The 18,975-nt window shown below is 39.3% G+C and overlaps 1 protein-coding gene across 5 annotated transcripts in view; it reads right to left on the bottom strand.

Moving 5' to 3' along the window:
* Positions 1-18,975, bottom strand: part of LOC125461125 (triple functional domain protein-like) — a 636,773-nt gene that overhangs the window by 303,501 nt on the left and 314,297 nt on the right. For all 5 annotated transcript variants that reach the window (XR_007249410.2, XM_048549570.2, XM_048549543.2 and 2 more), the window contains 7 exons: positions 16,052-16,118; positions 10,258-10,367; positions 8,053-8,122; positions 6,399-6,488; positions 5,335-5,427; positions 4,827-4,938; positions 4,288-4,478 (listed from right to left, as the gene is read on the bottom strand). Coding sequence is in view for 4 of the 5 variants with exons in the window: in XM_048549570.2 (XP_048405527.1) it covers positions 4,288-4,478; positions 4,827-4,938; positions 5,335-5,427; positions 6,399-6,488; positions 8,053-8,122; positions 10,258-10,367; positions 16,052-16,118 (733 nt within the window). In the remaining variant the exon portion in view is untranslated. The remainder of the gene's footprint in view (positions 1-4,287; positions 4,479-4,826; positions 4,939-5,334; positions 5,428-6,398; positions 6,489-8,052; positions 8,123-10,257; positions 10,368-16,051; positions 16,119-18,975) is intronic.

The raw sequence follows: 18,975 nt of genomic DNA on the forward strand, positions 1-18,975 counted from the left end.
GGAAGAGCCTTTTCCTAGGATGGTGACGGCGAGCACGAGGGGGCATAGCTTTAAATTGAGGGGTGAAAGATATAGGACAGATGTCAGAGGTAGTTTCTTTACTCAGAGAGTAGTAAGGGAGTGGAATGCTTTGCCTGCAACGGTAGTAGATTCGCCAACTTGAAGTACATTTAAGTCATCACTGGACAAGCATATGGACGTACATGGAATAGTGTAGGTTAGATGGGCTTCAGATCGGTATGACAGGTCGGCACAACATCGAGGGCCGAAGAGCCTGTCCTGTGCTGTAATGTTCTATATCTATGATCATAATGAATGGTGGTGCTGGCTTGAAGGGCCGAATGGCCTACTCCAGCACCTATTGTCTAAGTTCATAAGACATGACCTGTCCTGCACAAATCTATGTTAACTGTTGCTAATTAGGCCACACTTTTCAAAATGTGTGCATTATCCCAAAGAATTCCCTCCTTTATCATCCTTCTTTAAATACAAGAACTAATACTACATACAATACGTCACATGCAGTCTCATCAGTGCCCTGTAGAACTGAAGCATAACCTTCCCACTTTCATATTCAGTTCCCTTTGTAATAAACTATAATATTCCATCAGCTGACCTAATTAATTACTGTACCTGCAAATTAGTCTTTCAGAATTTACATATTTGACAATTCTGGTTCCGTCTGCATCTCAGAGCTTTATAATATTTTACCATTTAAATGGTAAATGTGCAGACCAGCGTACTCGCTGACATCTTTGACCTTTCCTTGCTACAATCTTAAGTCGCCCGCTTCCAGAAAACCATCATCATCACAGTACCAAAGAAAATACATGCAACGTGCCTCAATGACTCCTGTCCGATGGCTCTGACCTCCAGAATCATGAAATGCTTCAAGAGTTAGACGTGGCTCACGTCAAATCTCGCTTTCCAGCCTGTCGCAATCCTAGGCAATTTGCCTACTGGTGAAACACATCCACAGCAGACACCATTTCCCCTAGCCCTACAGAAATCCTTGGAACATCTGGATAATAAAGATATCAATGTCAGACTCCTACTTATCGACTACAGCTCCACTTTTGATACTATAATTCCAACCAAACTAATCTCAAAACTCTGAGACCCTGGTCTTGGCTCAGCCCTCTGCAACGGGATGCTCAGCACCCTGACTCATAGACGGCAATCAATAAAGATAAGTGTTGAAGATAATGAAGATCCTCAACACCAGCACCCTGCGAAGATGCATACAGTGCACACCACTGTACTCCCTGCACACTCCTGACTGTGTGGCCAAATTTCACACAAACTCTATCTACAAGTTGACAACCATTCTAGGCTGGATATCGAGCAATGAGTCAGAATACAGGAAGAAGATAAAATGTTTGGTGTCATGGTACAAAGATATCAATCTCTCCCTCAATGTCAGCCAAACTAAATAACGGATCATTGACTTCAGAAAGAAAGGAAGACAACATATGTTTTGTACATCAATGGAGCTAAGGTAGAGACAGTCAAGAGCGGCAAGTTCCTAGGAGTGACCATAACCAACAAATTGTGCTAGAGCGCTCAAGTAGATACAATGGTCAAGAAGACACAACCATGCTTCTTTCACAGGAGGGTTAGGAAATTTGGCATGTCCACAAGGACCCTCACCAACTTTTATAGATGCATCATAAAAAGTACTCTAACTAGGTGCATAACGGTTTGGTATGGCAAGCTCAGGACTATAAGAAACTACAGAAACTTGTGTTCACTGTTCACAGTCCACACCATCATGCAAGTGAACCTCCCACGCAAGGACTCCACCTACACTTCTCGTTGCTATGGAAAGGCTGCCAATATCAAAGATCCCTCCCAGCCCAATAATGCTCTCCTCCAATCTCTTCCATCAGGTGGAAGATGGGGAAGCTTAAACACAGGTACCAGCAGGTTCAAAAACAGTTCTTCCCTGCTATTATTAGACTGCTGAATAGATGTTTCTAATTTCAAACCTAATGGTGATCTTGCTTTTGTGCACCTCCTGTGCAGCCATAACCTTGTATGCCTTGGTCTGACTAAATACCTTATGATCTGTATATCTTTGTATGTTGTGATCTGCCTGTGCTGCACACCAAACAAAAACTTTTCAATGTACTTCAGTACATGTGACAACAATAAATCAAATCAAATTAAATAGTATGTTTTTTTTATTCTTTCTGCCATAATGGACAATTTCACACATTATGCTCCATTTGCCAGATCTTTGCCTGCATACTTAACCCTATCTATATCCCCCTGAAACTTCCTTACCTTCTTCCCACAACTTACTTGCCTTTATGTCTAAAATATTTTACACCATACCATAAGCTTTCAATTTCACAATAACCTTTATGTCTTCAAAACATCTTCAGGAGATTTAACTACCATAACGACAGTAGTACATGTTCTCCTTTATCCACAGCACATTACTTTGACAAACAACCTGAATAATTTGATGACCCAACTTTCTTTTCACCATGTTGACTCTGCCTGATTACCCTGAATTTTTGTACATGGCCCAACTATGACATTTTTAATAACAGCATCCAACATCAGATATTGAATGTCCTATGTCTGCAGACCTTGGTATCTCCTTTTGATACAACTTGCTGGTTCCTATTTCTGTCAAGTTAATTTAGAGCCTCTCTAGTCACTAGCAAAATGGACCATTTGCAATTCAGACTTGGTTCTGTTTAGGTGCAATCTACTTGGCCTATAAAATCTCATCTCCCCCAGAGTTGGTCTTTTGTCACAGGAATCTAAACTACTTCCTCTTGTACCATTTTTACTCCCAATCATTTCCCTATTTTATTCTCCAATTTCTATAGCCAGTTACATCTGGTACCGGAACTACTTAAGTTCCACATGCTAGTTTCCTACCCAGCTCCTTAACTCTGGCAGCAGGACCACATCTCTTTTTAGGCTGTTCATGCCAATGTGGACCATGGGAAATGGCTGCTCACCCCTATCATCTCAGGGTATTTTAAAATAGCTCAAGGACACCAGGGACGCAGGACAATATTCTGAATTCATATTTTTATCTGCAGAAATATCTGTCTATCCTATCATTATTTCTCTTCCAGTTTTCTTTTCATCCAATTATACGGGTGTACCACCAGGTTTCATTTTCACTTATTTAGTCACAATCACAGAATCACTTGAAATGCCTTATTTTCCCTCAACTGCAGCATTGTCAGTGGTGTCCCTAGATCTATCCCTTGGCTTCCTACCCCTTCTCATCTATTTTGTCCTTTGCAACATCAGAGAGCATGTAAAGTTCCTCAATAACAATGATGCTAATGATGGTGTTGATGATACATAACTCCTACGCTCCAAATACTCTCACCTAAATTTTCCAGAAGGTTTTGGCCACCATCAAATATTGAACAAACAGAAATTTGTCCAGTTGGCAATCTGAAGACTAAACTGAAGAGACTGCCATTGTTTCCCTGACAATTCCAGATAATGGCACCTGTCTGAGGCTGAACCGGACTGGTGCAAGCTTTGTACTACAATTTGCTCTCAAAATGTACTTCCGAACACAAATTCGGAACAGACTCAGATTGCTATCTCTATGGCATTGCCTGCTCTGCCCTGCCTCAGTTAGTTTGCTACAACACTGCTCTTCTATTGATGAAGCCATTGTTACCTCTAAATCTGACTAAGCTTGAAGCTCCATCTTCCTCCATTACAAACTATTTCAGCCAGAAATTTGCTATTGCCATCTGAACTTTGTATCATAATTTTGTAACCTCGCACAGCCCTATATCCCTTTAAGATTTCTGTGCTCTTTCAATCTGGTCTCTTACACACACCTGGTCCACAATTGGCTATCAAGACCATGAACTCTGGTTTGCATTCCCTAGTCCTCCTTTAACATGCTCTTTAAAACCTATATCATTGGCCAAGCCTTTAGTTACCAGTTTATATGTTTGGTGCCAAATGTTGTTTGGTAGTGCTTTGTGAAGAAACTGTGATGCTTGATTATGTTAAAGGTGCTACATAAATACCGGAAGTTGTAAAAATAATAGAAAAAGAATGATTAACTTGCTTTCAACTTACAGAAATTGATTAAAATGAATGATTAATCAACAAGTCAAAGAGAATTGCTAGTGCCATCCGAAATGTTAAATCAGAATTTACACATTTCTGTTCTGGTGAAAAGTCACACCTGAAATGTTTTCTGATCAGCCACTTCCTTAACTGCAAAATGTTTATTTTCCACCTTCATTCTGAAGCACCAGCATTCCAGCATCCACTGATTGAACTTACAAGCAGTTTGTGTTTGTAGATGTATTTACTCCTCCCATTGGAATCTTTGATTTCTTTGCTGAAGATGAGTGACATTTCAAACAGGAAGAGATGTCTCTCTCGGCCTTTGCGGATTAATGATTTGGGATCCCACACTTGGAAGGATTCTTGCAGGATCAGCTCTCCCTGGGATTCCAGATTCTCATCAAAGCCTAATAACGATAACAACTCTTTCATAGCTTCTCTTTGAGATGCAAGCACAAAGTCATTTTCTCCAAATATTGTTACTATTGAAAAAGGCCTTTGTGGAAATATTCTGATCAAATTCAAATTGTATTACTTCTGTTCTTTATGGAGGTGCCTTCTAAACACATGAACAAATTATATACAGCATAGTAATTCTGATTATTTATTTCTAACCAAATAACTGCTTTATTGTATAACAGTTACATTTCAAGGAGTAATTTTCTATCATTCTGTTTGCATCTAAATATAATGTAAAACATTAGTACTTTTGATGAATTTCACAAGAAGTCAGAAGCTGGATATAAAAGGCACACCTTCTAGCATGCTGAGATGCATGGCGTCATTGGCTCGCTTCGGCACACTCAGCATCACCTCCAGGCCATCTTTAATTTCGCCTTTTCCTTCTTCACAGCATGTCAACAGTTCCTAAAAATTAACAGAGCCACAGAGAACAAAGCTTTATTGATAGTTAGGAACTTCTATAACCATACAGACAATTCTAGAAGAGCTGGTTCCATTACATTGACAACCTCCTTGAGTTATTGAAAGGTTATGCATCAATACAAATTCACCCAAGTAGCAAGCTGAAATAACCAAATTTATTTCTGGGCTCTGTCCTAATAAAGAATAGATGCCTATTCTAGATTGAATCTGCACAATTAATTCAGTCTCTAGAATAGTCTCTATCTCTGGGTCAGAAGGTTTGCATTTAAGTTTCAGCTGCCTCAGAGGTGTTGATTATCAGTCATAATGCTCCATCAGACCTTATAGAACTTCTCCAAAACAATCTCTTAAGAAACGCTCAAAGCTACATCCACATACCTTTAAAAGCAGCTGATATTTAGTTATTCGCTGGACAGGTTTGATAAGATAGGAAGATATTGAGTTGGCCAGTCCATGGCGATGCTGTATTTCCTAATTTTAAGCAAATGTAATAATGAGAGTTAATACTATGGACATATAAAAATATAGTCATTCACAACGTAAGACTATTTCTTGGAAGAAAACAGGTTTCATTGCCTCCATACATGTGATTGCTAAAAATCTGCACAGAAAACCTCCATTGCTACTGTCATATTTTCAAGATCATTGGGTCTTACTTTCAATTTTCTTGCTTCCAACTTCCAAACATAAAATTGGCTGAATGATTTAGCAGGCTAGAGGTCTGCATTGATCTGCATGGATTTTAAGGGAATGATAAATTGGTAAGTGACCATTTTTCAGGTACACCCTTCCAATTTGGCCCCCATGGTTTCTGAAATACTGCAGTCATATTACTTCATATGATTTTCACCCCATTATTTTATGCTGATTTCTGATGAGTTTAGTACTGTTTATATTTAAACATGGCTGTCCACATTATTTTTTTTATAAGGTGTGATGGAGAAACTGAAGAAGAGACCATTGGTAAAGGTTTTATCTAGCTTCAAAGATCTTACACTGAAATTTCAATCTCAACATCAGTGAATTTCCCCTTTCTTGCTTCATGGTACTGATCCCAATTAAGTCATTTTGTGAAAGTGACAACCAATGCCAGGGTTTTCCCCACAAGAGGAAAACATATAATGTACAGTTTTTTTCTTGTAAGCAGCATTATTACATCAAAGAGGAGGTTCTCTTACCATTGGGAAGATAGGAACAGGAATACTTTGTCAGCGCTTCAAGCCTGTTCCACACTCCATGCAATTAGATGACAGTTTACCCGCATCTTAACTCCATTTATCCCTTTAAGGTTCCATAACCTCAATACCTTTGATTTAACAAGAATCTCTCTCATAATTTTAAAATTTGGCTGGAAGGAAGTTGAAGTATTATTGATAACAATGACTGTTCTAAGCAAAGGGATGAGCTATGTTAAAAATATAAAGTCACTGTAGGATACTGACATCAAAGTATGCTCCTGCATGTTCCAGTATGAGCTGTGTAGAGTCTGGTTTATTCCTACAGTATGTTACATACATTTGGAACTTGTCAGCCTATTTGGAAGAAAACAAAACAAAAGGTCAGGAACTAGATTCTTATTGATTGACTAGCCAAACTGAGCAATGGTAATATCTGAAGCATCTGTTTATGTGAGAAACTAAACACGAGTCTTTTGTTAGTAACTGTCAAGGCAATAAAATGCTAAGTACCTCAGTTAAAAATATAACTTTTTAAAATATGATTTGTTTGTGAGATAAGAAGAAAGATAGTTATGTCGTACACTTTCATACAGATCAGTTTTTACATGGGAAATTAAAGATCATTGTTTTATTTGGATAGGTATACAAAAAGAGAATTTCACATGTTTCAAAACTAATTTGTGAACTATATATTGTAAGTTATATACTACAACTATATACTGTCTTGCATTTTTGGCGAGTTTGTTTCAGACAGGAAATGCATTCAGTATGTACAAGAATTGCCAATGTTGCCAATTAACATACACAATCCCCTTCATTAACATTAACATCACAGCAAAAGACAACAAGTGCCAGTCACAAGCGTGAAGGTTCAATTTCCACCTGAGAGTCAGCAGCATGTAATCTAGACTGACACTCTGCTGAGGAAGTGCCACACTCTTGGAGGTTAGGTCCTGTTTGCCATCGCAAGTAGATGCAAAAGTTTGAGGTTGAGATAGTTGATGGCACAGCCACTGCACAGCAAAGAAAATCAGAAATGTTGAAGAGGCTCTCATCCCTCACACAACTTTACTTTTCTGCCTGATCGCTTTTCATTTGGAGACCAAAATTTCTTTGACTTTAGCCCTGAATATATTCAAAGATTGAAAACAGTGCATTCATGGGCATAAAATTCCGAAGATCTACTCCCAACTGCAAAAAAATACATATTTTTGATGACAGTAAAGATACAGTATCCACTGCTTACCACTGCATTTATTAAACTGATATGTGAAAGACAAACAAACTCTGCTCTTCTAACAAGTAGTGTTGATGGAGAAGGCTTCAAAAAACAACAAAACAAACTAAAAAAAACTGTGTGGTGTGACAAGTACAATCTCGTCTTCATCTGATGCCCTTATGCGCTCACACCAAAAATCACTGCTTAGTGATGAGCAATAAAAATCCCTACAGACTTCCCTTCCCTAGACCACAGGACATGGGCTTCGTTTTTAACCTTAACCTGTGACCAAAAATCAGCTTCCTGTGTGGACTACCACAAAAACATCAGTTGCTTCTGCCTTAAGTGACTAATCCTTCAGGGAATTTCATGAAATACTTTAGCTTAATTAAGCAGATGATTTTGAACACAGCATGTGTTTATGGAGAATGGTGGCAAGCTTATTCTCAATTTCAATATAGAATCTGAATCCTGGCATGAAGAAAATAACAAGTTTTAATCCAATATCAGTCTGAGATTTGGATTTTGTGTGAACAAGATCATGTTTGAATTACATAAATAAATACTTCCAATTAATTATTTTAATAGGTTAAAATATTATATGGTTTAGTCAAGAGACACTGCAGCAACTGTCTACCATGTTGCCAATTTTGAAGAATACTCACGCAAGAAATCTCTTGAAAGTGACAAATGGCTTACCCAGGTGACGAAACAATGTCCTACATCTTCTGGCAGCTGTTCGTATTTCTCCAGCTCTTTCAGAAATAAACTGCAAAGATATTTTGAAATACGGAATCAAAAAGTTGAAAAACACAATTTCAGTTATGGCTTCCAAATAGGATGGTCTGTATTCAGCTAAATAAGAAGATGATATTTTATCAATCACTTTACAGATGGTGTGCAAAGGATAATATTCGAATCAAAATTTGAAATTAAAATTCTCGATTTACACTGTAGAGTTTAGATACTTGAAAAATTCAAGTTAACACGTTCTAGAGGTAAAACAATACATTTTTATCAACTAGCATTACCTGCATTTTCATTGCAGAAATATATCTCGAAATAGTTTGTTGCAAGGTCTTGCAAACTACACATGGTTCTGCAAGCTTATAGATAAGCCAGCTAAGTCCATTTCAAAAAAAAATCAAAACTAGAAAATGCAGAGATGTCGTCTGCCTCATTTAGCTACAGCTACAGAAAAGATAGTATTGACATATTCACATTGGAAAGGCGAGCATTAATTAGGGATAGTCAACATGGCTATGTGCGTAGGTCTACATGGACTTCAGTAAGGTGTTTGGCAAAGTTCTTCAAGGCAGACTGGTTAACAAGGTTAGATCACATGGAAACAGGGAGAACTAGCCATGTTGATATATAACTGGTTCCAAGGTAGGAGACTATTGCTTTTGGACTGGAGACTTGTGACTAGCAGTGTGCCAAAAGGATTGTCCACTGCTTTTTGCCATTCATATAAATGATTTGCATGTGAATATAGGATACAGAGTTAGTAAGTTTGCAGATGATACCAAAATTGGTGTAGTGAAGAGCCAAGAAGGTTATCTCAGAGAATAATGGGACCTTGATCAGAGGAGTGGCAGATGGAGTTTAGTTTAGATAAATGTGAGATGCTGCATTTTGGTAAGACAAATCAGGGCAGGATGGGTACATTTATGGGTCAGATCCTAGGGATTGTCACTGAACAAGGAGACGCTGGAGTGCAGGTTCATGTTTCCTAGCAACCGGAGCCGCAAACAGATAGGAATGTGAAGGTGGTATAGGATATGCTTGTCTTTATTGGTCAGTGTATTAATTATAGGATTGGGAGATCATGTGGCAGCTGTAAAGGATATTGGTTTGGCCACTTTAGAATACCATATTCAGTTCTGGTCTCCCTACAATAGAAAGGATATTGTGAAACTTGAAAGGGATTAGATTTACAAGGACATTGCCAGGGTTGGAGGATTTGAGCTTTAGGGACATGCTGAATTGGCTGGGGTTACTTTCCCTGAAGTGCTCAAGGCTGAGAGGTGACTGCATAGAAATTTACAAAATCATAAACAGCATATGGTGAACAGCTAAGGTCTTTTCTAAAGGGTAGCAGAATCCAAAAACCAGAGGGCATAAGTTTAAGGTGAGAGGGGAAAGATTTAAAAGGGACCAAAGGGGCAAAGGGTGTTGCATGTATAGAATGAGCTGTCAGAGGCAATGGTGGAGGCTGATAGAGTGGTCCTGATGTCAGGGTCCTAGGCCCTATGCTAAAATTTGACCAATTATTTCTATGAGAAGAAAAGAAAATCTTAGTGAATTGAGGTAACAAGGTGTAGAGCTGGATGAAAACCTTGTTATCTCAGATTCGCCGGCATCTGCAGTTCCTACTATCTCTTAACGAATTGAGTTTGATGTGAATTATTTTGTTTTCTAGTTTGGAGATAATGTTCCAGTAATACCCTTGTCTCTTAATGGGATTACAAGTCTATGTTCATGTATTGAGAGTATTCAACATATTGTCTGACACAATAGTCCAGATAGTCCAAAAGTGTTCCAGGTTGCCAAGGTGTGCTATCACCCAATATATTGGGAAATTGCCAAAAGTGACGATCATTAGATTTTCACAGCATAACTGCGATCAGGTTATTCAGAGCAGTAAGGCATCAACAGGACATTTTACCCTTCCAATTAGAAAGCAGGCATATTCAAATACACTTATTTTTAACAAAGCATTTTGAAGCAGTTTAGTATTTCTGATAACATACAAACATTAACGTCTTCCTATTTTCATCCCCAGCACAACAACAAACATCTTGTAAAACAGATTGCTTCTGGTTAATGCTGCAATTTGTTCATGAATTGTCTAAATGTGAGCTGTGCAAGAAAATTGTTGTATCTTATATTTATCTTACTTACTTATTATGGAATTCATAGATTTCCTGCATGTTACCAAATATTATATGTTCTTTATTTACAATCCCAGGTGGAATTTCATCAACACCGCTTGTCATTTCCCAGAGATAAGTCTAGTTTGAAGAGGAAAAAAATATTTTCAAGTAGTGTGCACTGAACACAACAATTACTAGTAGTTATATCTTATTAAGTGTGTAAAATAGTTCAAGGAATTTAGAAATTTCTAACTGAAACACAGTCTCTCTCGCTCTCTCCCTGAAACAGGTTTAAGAAAACCACCTCTGAAAATGTCAAAATTACCTCACAGGCTATAGAGTAGAAGCTTGCTACATACCCTACTTGCCAGGGCTAACACCTTGCGGTATTTGACATAGACTTTCTCCTCGAGGACAATTAACACTGGTTCTAATCTATGGATTATTTCTCCACTGGAGGATCTTTTATCTCAGTTATGCTTTGTGGTAGAATTCTGAAGGGCCATTAATCTCCTGAATTTTCTTTGAAGAGGAAATATAAAGCCATGAATGACCAGCAAGAATGGCAGCCGCTCTGTTGAAGTAAGTACTTTCTTTCTGGCAGCGTTCTGAATTTTCAGACCAGGCTTATCTTTCTAACTGGAAGAGATATTCTCTCTCTCACAGTACATGGGTTGCTTACTTAGTCCAGGCAATTTATTTTCTTCGACCAGGATCTGTATTTGTGGATTGGTCTGGCTTGCATGAAGTCAGTTAAATTCATCTCCCTCAAACTGTTGATCTGGTTGGGTATCTTCAGTTGCTCTCTGTGGTTGTTTGAAACTGAAGTCGAGTTTTTCAGACTCTCATGTTTCTGACAGATTGCTGATCACTTAAAATAACAAGTCCTGAATGTGTTCTAGTGGATTGTGCTGCTCACATCTGTTCTTGATTTTGCTTCTCCTTGCTGGGTTTTATTTCCTGATCCAGTGATGACATTAGTATTTTCTAGACCAAACAATCCTGTGTAATAGTAGATTTCACAATCAGAGATCACAATGAGATTTTGAATGATGTTTAAGATTCCTAGCCACCACATCGTTAACTGGGCCTTGACAACATCAGGACGTCATTCAAAATCTCATTGTGATCTCTGATTGTGAAATCTACATCTTCCCAAAGGCAAGCTGCAATAACTAGTCTTCTGTACTAGTAAATTGTCTATGGTTGTGAAATGGTACCAGTATTCAAAAATATATGTTCTTGTGAACTCGCTGGACCTCTGTTTTTGCCATCCTTTAATACAATACTAGTGAATGGCAGCACTGTCTTCGTCACACTTGAGCTCTTGTTGAATTTTGCTGGGACTCTGGTTCCTCGCTACCATCTTTTTCCTGGCCAAATGAAACATTTTTGTTATTCATAATATCAACTGACTTTTTGTTCATTTTGAATTCCACATTGAATCTAGGAAGCCCAATGAAATCTTCCACTAGCTGCCTTGATTGGTTGGTCAACAACACGTGTGCTCTAAGCTGTGGTTTGAAAACTATTTGATTCTGAGCCACTTATTCTCTTGGAATTACTGGGACCCTTTCTGCCATATTAAGGAAGATTACGTCGAGACATGTACGTAGCCTGAAAAGACAGGAATATCAATTGCAGGTTAGACATATTTTTGGGTCCTACATCCTTGCACAGTAATGTAACTTATGTTCTGGACAATTATTTTGCCTACACCACGTAATCTCATCTCTTTACAATCAGAGAATCCCCAGAGTATAGAAATAGGCCATTAAGGCCATCACAATTGTAACTGGTCTATCAGAGCATCAAACTTAAATGAAATTTAAATTAACATAAACAAGTTCAGTGAAAGAGAGATAGTAGGAACTGCCGATGCTGGAGAACTGGAGAATCTGAGATAACACGATGTGAGGCTAGATGAACACAGCAGGCCAAGCAGCAGAGGAGCAGGAAAGTTGACGTTTCAGGTCGAGACCCTTCTTCAAAAGTTCTGTGAAATTCAAGTCATTTGAATCACAGAAGTTGTCTATGAAAGCATCAGTTACTTGTGAGATGATATTGCACTCTCTACATACACAGCACCTTTCTTCACAGCAGTGTAACTGTGCTCTACTTCTACGTACTTTCAAGACGACGATCAGTTTCACAGATTTAGCATTCTTTTGTCAAGACTCAATTTTGCTGGTTAGGCTTTGCTGTTCTACAGGGCTGAGATTGACTTATTTCTTCTCAAAGTTATTAATTCTTATGACAGTAAAGCTGTTTTAGATCTGCATCATTTCATTACTCTTTCAGACCTTTTAAAAAAAAGTTTTATACTCTTGCAGTTACGAATGCTGCTTAAAATTCTGTAGCAGTAAAGTTTGTTAGCCTCTGAATATTTTACTTGTTTACCAGTCTTCTGAAGCTCTGTATTGATAGAATGAATTGTTCAATAAAAAACTTTATATTATATAAATGGCAGTTTTGTAGTGAGTTACTGCTTTGAAGCTTTCAAAATTTTGTATTTTTTTGTATAGGTGTATTGCTTACTGGGTTTTCCCACCTCGGTTTTACGATCAATGATGGGGAGTTGCCAGTTTTTTAGGATTTTCCCAGTTTCTGCAGACAAAATGGATTTTTCCACACATTCCTTGCACATCCCAGCACGCCACTGCGTATAATGCACAATAATAACAAGCAGGCATAATTTTAAAGTGGAAAGCCGGAAGTTTAGTGGGGATTTAAAGAAACATTTTTTCACCCAGAGGATGGTGTGGGTCTAGAATTGCCCTGAAGGTAGTTGAGATGGGAAACTTCACAACCTGTAAAAAGTACTCAAATGAGTGTTGAAGTGTCATAAAATTGAAGGCCATGGGCCCAGTTTGGGAAGAGGGACTCGTGCAAGTAGTGTATTTTTGTTAGCACAGATTGTTAGCACAGACTTAATGTCCCAAAGGGCCTCTTCTGCACTACGTGAATATGATGGGGGGGGAGGGGGGGTATGCTCATTGTGAGGACAGTAATGTGTTACCAATACTGTCTTGAATAGATGCATCTGTAGCGGCAAAATGGCGAGGAAGAGCTCAAGTACACTTTTCCTTTATGTGCCATGACCTCACCACCTGCTGCAGATCCAGCCTAACAGCGATGTTCTTCAGGACTTGACCAGCTTGGTCAGGGGTGGTGCTGCCAAGCCGCTCTTGTTGATAAACACCCAAGTCCCCCACCCCAAAGTACATTTTGTATCCCTGTTCAACATGGAGGAGTACTGATTCGTCAACTGAGGTAGGGAGACAGGCAGACTTGATAATAATCAGGACATCTGCTTGTCTGTGTTTAATCTGAAGCCATGAGATTTCCTCAGGTTTGTACTCAGTGTTATGGATTTCAAGAGCCATTGCATTCCTACTGTACACAGTTGTGCTTCCACATCCGCTGGGATGATGTTTGCTCAGAATGACTCACACTGTCAGGCTGTTGCTTTAGTAGTCTGAGGTAGCTCCCCTAATTTTGCCACAAGCTCCAAGATGCCATTGAGGAGGAATCTGCCGGGTCGTTTCTGGAGTGTAGGTTGATGCCAGGTGGGCCATCTGATCTGGATATTTGTTGAGCCTCTTCTTCCAGTGAGTTGTTTAATTAGCTACTACCAAACACAACTGGATGCTGCACAGCCTATACTTAATCTAGTGGCTGTGGAATTGCTTAAATCTGTCTGTGGTTTGTGATTACATTGTTTGGCGCACCAATTGTGCTGTTTTGTAGCTCCTGATGAGAATTTTCAGCCATTTAGTGCAGCTTGTTAGGCCAGACCAGATAATGACAACTGATTTCTTTTCCTAAAGGGCATTAGTGAAGATGATGGATTTGTTCCAACAGAACAGTTTCATGGTTATCCTTAGACATTTAATTTCCCTTTTTTGAATCCAAGTTCCATCGTCTGCTATTGTAAATTCAAACCCAGATCCCCTGACAAGTAGTGATAATGGGAACTGCAGATGCTGGAGAATCCAAGATAACGAAGTGTGGAGCTGGATGAACACAGCAGGCCGAGCAGCATCTCAGGAGCACAAAAGCTGATGTTTTGGGCCTAGACCCTTCATCAGAGAGGGTCAGACCTCTCTGATGAAGGGTCTAGGCCCGAAACGACAGCTTTTGTGCTCCTGAGATGCTGCTTGGCTTGCTGTGTTCATCCAGCTCCACACTTCGTTCCCCTGACAATTATTCTGCTTTACTACTCCAGCAACAATACCATTGTGCCATTATCCCAGTATATTTGGTCACAGAAATTTGAGGGTGCATCCATGAGGATCAATGGTCGGCACAACATTGTGGGCTGAAGGGCCTGTTCTGTGCTGTACTGTTCTATCTCCTTCTTTCACATTTTAAAAAATATGCTCTTTTTCAGCTTCAATAATTCTGAGGCCTTCCTGATTCTGCAGCCGGGGTAATAATTACTTCGTTGGCCTTTCACTATTCTTTGCAGCTTTGTCTCTTGAAACCTATTCTCAAACGAAGTGATCCTCATTTAAAGAAGTGACAACTCACTTTTACACTCCCTTGCCTTTCTGGTCTATGCACTTTTTTTGTGTAAAGCTATCCCCTTTCACCTAGGGATATCCAACTTTACTTCTTGAGCTCCACACAGCCTTCTTTGCTATGGTCTCTGTCTTTTTTTAAAAGAAAGTTTTTCTCTTTTCCGAGACCACATACTTTTCCCAGTACCTCTTACCAGCACCATGATGAAAGGTTTGTCTTTAGAGTGCAGAACTTGCCCTGTTGTTGTTTCCATGGCAGCTGCAATTTCTGTGTTAATTGCATTTCAGTTGTTGTCATTGCCTTCTGAAAGCAGTAATACACTTAAATGGTGCATTCACTTCAGAAACTTATCTCTTCTTGCTCTTCCAGAACAGCATGGAATTTGAATCTGTACCATGTGGCATTTAATCCATTTGCCACAGCTGGCACCTTGTGATCTCTTCCACTTTTGCTGGTATTGGGCAAAGTATAAGGGTTGTTTGAGGTAGTTTGCTAGCACCAATTTTCCTCTGTCTATGTAGTGCCTAAGGCCTATAGAATGATTAGTGGCAGAAGGCTGACTATTGCTGAGTTGAAACAGAAGCAACACTGGTCTTTATGGCTTTATTGCAATATGCACAACATACAATACTAATCAGGCATAATTATTATGGACTCTTGGGAGATGCACCGAATACATCTGCTACTTGCAAAAGCTAGAGTTGGGCTCCCAGTCTTCAATTAAAGACTGTGTGTCACCATCGGACTAGACAACTTCAGTATTAACTCTTTCAGGACCATTATCTTGTGCAACACAGAGCACCACACATTCTCTTGAAAGTTCTACATGATTATACTTAAAGCATGTTGCTTCCAATAAATCACCTTTTTAAAAAATAATTTTATTTGTTTCTAAGCAACATTAAGATTTACAAATGCAAGTTTTCTAGTACTAAACATTCATAATATATTTACCAACATATGACAATTTACGGGGTTCACAGTAAGACAAACTATAAGACATTAGCTAAAAGGAAAACCACTTCTACACATAACTGTAATCATAGCTAAAAATATATCGATTAGAAGTCTGAGCACAACATCACAACTGATTCTCTAAATATGAAACACAATAATAAGCTTATGCCAACCTTCACAACCTTATTCTAGATATTTTTTAACATTCAGCCTATCGTTAAATATTATATATAGTCTTCACTCAATAAGTGACTAAGACAACCAAGTTGCAGGATTTCTACAACATAGCAGATGATTTCCATCAGTATTCCGTATAAATAATTATGAAAAGAGTAACTTACTTCCAAACACTCTCGAAGATCTCGTACGTAAGCTTTCTCAGTTTGGATTAGTTCAGCCATAATAAATCTGAGGGCAAAGCAAGAGATTACTTTGCCAGAATTTATAATTATTAGTATTTTTCAACTCTTTAAAATTAATCTTAACCAATTCTCACCTACCTACTCAGACTTCAAGATCCAAACTGTATTAAAGCATTTAATAGTCTTAGGAGTTCATTATTTCGTACATAAAATATAACTTAAAGAAGAAAACACAACATAATTTGAACATTATTACTGATAACTATACAATAAGGCAGCTGAATAAGCGCCAGTTGTTTCATATTTTCTGGTGGGTTTTCCACTGCGAGGTCCTGTACTTCACCAAACTCGTCTCATGTTCAAACTAACCCACCCCTATGGCAGCTTCTCCCAGCCAAGCCTAGATTCATTTTACACTCAGGCAGGTATCCGCCGAGAAACCTGCTTTACTTGTTCCCATGCCATCTTTAAAAGTCCATTATGCACCTGCACAAGGGTTGGCAACTCAGTCATTACCCCTCACTGGCACCATAATGGGACATTTTTAAGTAACATTGCCCTTAGACTGAAAGGAACATAAACAGAGAGGAGGCTCTGAGTGGTCTAGTTGGCTTGAAAGTACATACATTTCCAGGGCCAGAGATAGGGTTGACAGTGAGAATCTTTTTCCAAGGGTTGAAATGACTAATACAAGAGGGAATGTATTTAAGGTGAGAGGGGCAAAGCTCAAACAAGATATGAGGGGCCAGTTCTTTTTTTAAACACAGCGTGGGAGATGCCTAGAAAACGCTGCCCGGTGGAGGCACATAGGATAGGTATGTTTAAGGGACTATTAGATAAGTGCATAAATAAGCAAGGAATGGGAGGAGAATATGAACCATGAGCAAGGAGAAGGGGCTAGTTTTTTTTCTTTATTCATTCATGGGATGCGGGCATAGCTGGCTAGGCAGCATTTTTGTTTAATTCTTCCATGGGATGAGGGAGTCGCTAGCTAGGGAACATTTATTGCCATCCCAAATTGCCCAGAGGGGACATTATAAAATAAGATGGCTGACAAAATGCCAGTTGTTTCATGTTTTCTGGTGGCTTTTTCACTGTGAGCTCCAGTGGTTTCTCACAGTACTTTATCCAACCCGTCTCACAATCAACCTAAAAGGACATTAGTGAACCAGACGGGTTTTTCCTGATAATTGGCAATGGAGTCATGTTCACCAATAGACTCTTAATTCCAGATTAACTCAAATTCCACCATCTGCTGGAGATTTGAACCTAGGTCCCCAGAACGTTAAATGGGTCTCTGGATTAACAGCCCAGTGATAATACCACTAGGCCATTGCCTTCCCAGTAACTTGGGTGTCATGTTCCGTACAATATCGTGGGCTGATGGACCTGTTCCTGTGCTGTACTGTTCTATATTCTTGATGGAGGAATTAATGACTGAGGGCAAATATTTAAGTTAACAGATAAAAGGTTTAGAGATGAGGAAAAATTTTTTCATCCAGGTGGGAATCTGGAACTCACTGCCTGTAAGGGTGGTAAAGGCAGAAAACCTCACAACATTTTAGTAGTATGTAGGTGTGCACTTGCGATGCCGAGGCATTCAAGGCTACAGGCCAAGTGCTGGAAAAATAGGACTAGAATAGCTAAATGGTCATTTTTGATCAGTGTGGATGAAATGGGTTGAAGGACCTTCTTCTGTGCTGTAGATCTGAAATGACTCTTTTAAGTCATTGCAATGAACTTCTGAATTACTGAGACAACAATGTTAGCTTTGCAAGCTTCAACAGCATAGTGTAACCAGCCTTTAATCAGCATTGCAAACTCAAGCTTCATGTATTTACCCTTTCACGTCCCAGTGCCCAGTAGATGTGGATCCTGCACTTTTGCCATTAAACTACACTTACTGTGCTCATTTCGGTCCTTGTCCCAGCCACTTTACAAGTGTATTCTGCATGTAGAGATTTGCAAATTATGGCAGGAAATCCAGCTCACAGTGGACAATCAGCACCAGGATCCATCTGGTCGCTTGCCCAATCCCCCCAAGGGAAAAAAGAGTGCATCCTTGCCCTTATTTTTTAATCTCTTACTTACCCTGACAGGCCATTTCCATCTATCTCTCCCTTCATGGAGATCCACCACACTGAGCTTTGCCTTCAATTGTCATCCCAGCTTCCAAAGCCCCATCATTACAACTTAATGATGCCACCCTGGACCTCAGTGCACCCCATGTGGGCACTAGGGTGGTGGTCATTGCAAATTACTCCCCTCTGTCACAGTCTACTAAGACCCTGGATTGTGACCATGGTAGTTGACACCAGGACTCCCTGATCAACAGGGTCTCGCTTTCCCTGCCACTCCCTTGAACAGATTGAAAAGACAACCCACCCACTTTCCAACACGGCCAGCAGCAAATGGATCAGAGAGGTGCCACAAGAAACCTGTGGGGTGGACAAATCTTGAATGTCTGTGGGTGGTTGAGTATGTTCAGTTCTTCCTGTGGATCATGTCCTGAGACAATGTTTGTGCTGAGCAACACGAAAGCTCTTTACAGTAAACTGTAATTTGCCAGGTATCTGCTCTAGCTTTCTTGTCGAGAATTCTCAACATCTATTTTATTTGGCACATTTGGTAAGATTGGAAGCTGATAATTAATAAGCTGAGTTGTGTTGTTAATAAGGCATTTAGCAAGCGAAGATTCACATTAATTGGCAAACTTCCACTGCCAAATGAGAAATCCGCCTCATCGCAAGTGCATAAAAGAGACGAGTTTATCAGAACATCAAGATAGGGCTTGCCAGACTCTCATTTAATTCTGCAACAAATCTTGCCATAGCCAGGTCATCAGGCTACTACAAAGTGTCCATCCATAATTTCATCCTTATGGAGTATTACTTACATTTTCA

Source organism: Stegostoma tigrinum, chromosome 2, assembly GCF_030684315.1.
Source record: "Stegostoma tigrinum isolate sSteTig4 chromosome 2, sSteTig4.hap1, whole genome shotgun sequence".
NCBI lineage: Eukaryota > Metazoa > Chordata > Chondrichthyes > Orectolobiformes > Stegostomatidae > Stegostoma > Stegostoma tigrinum.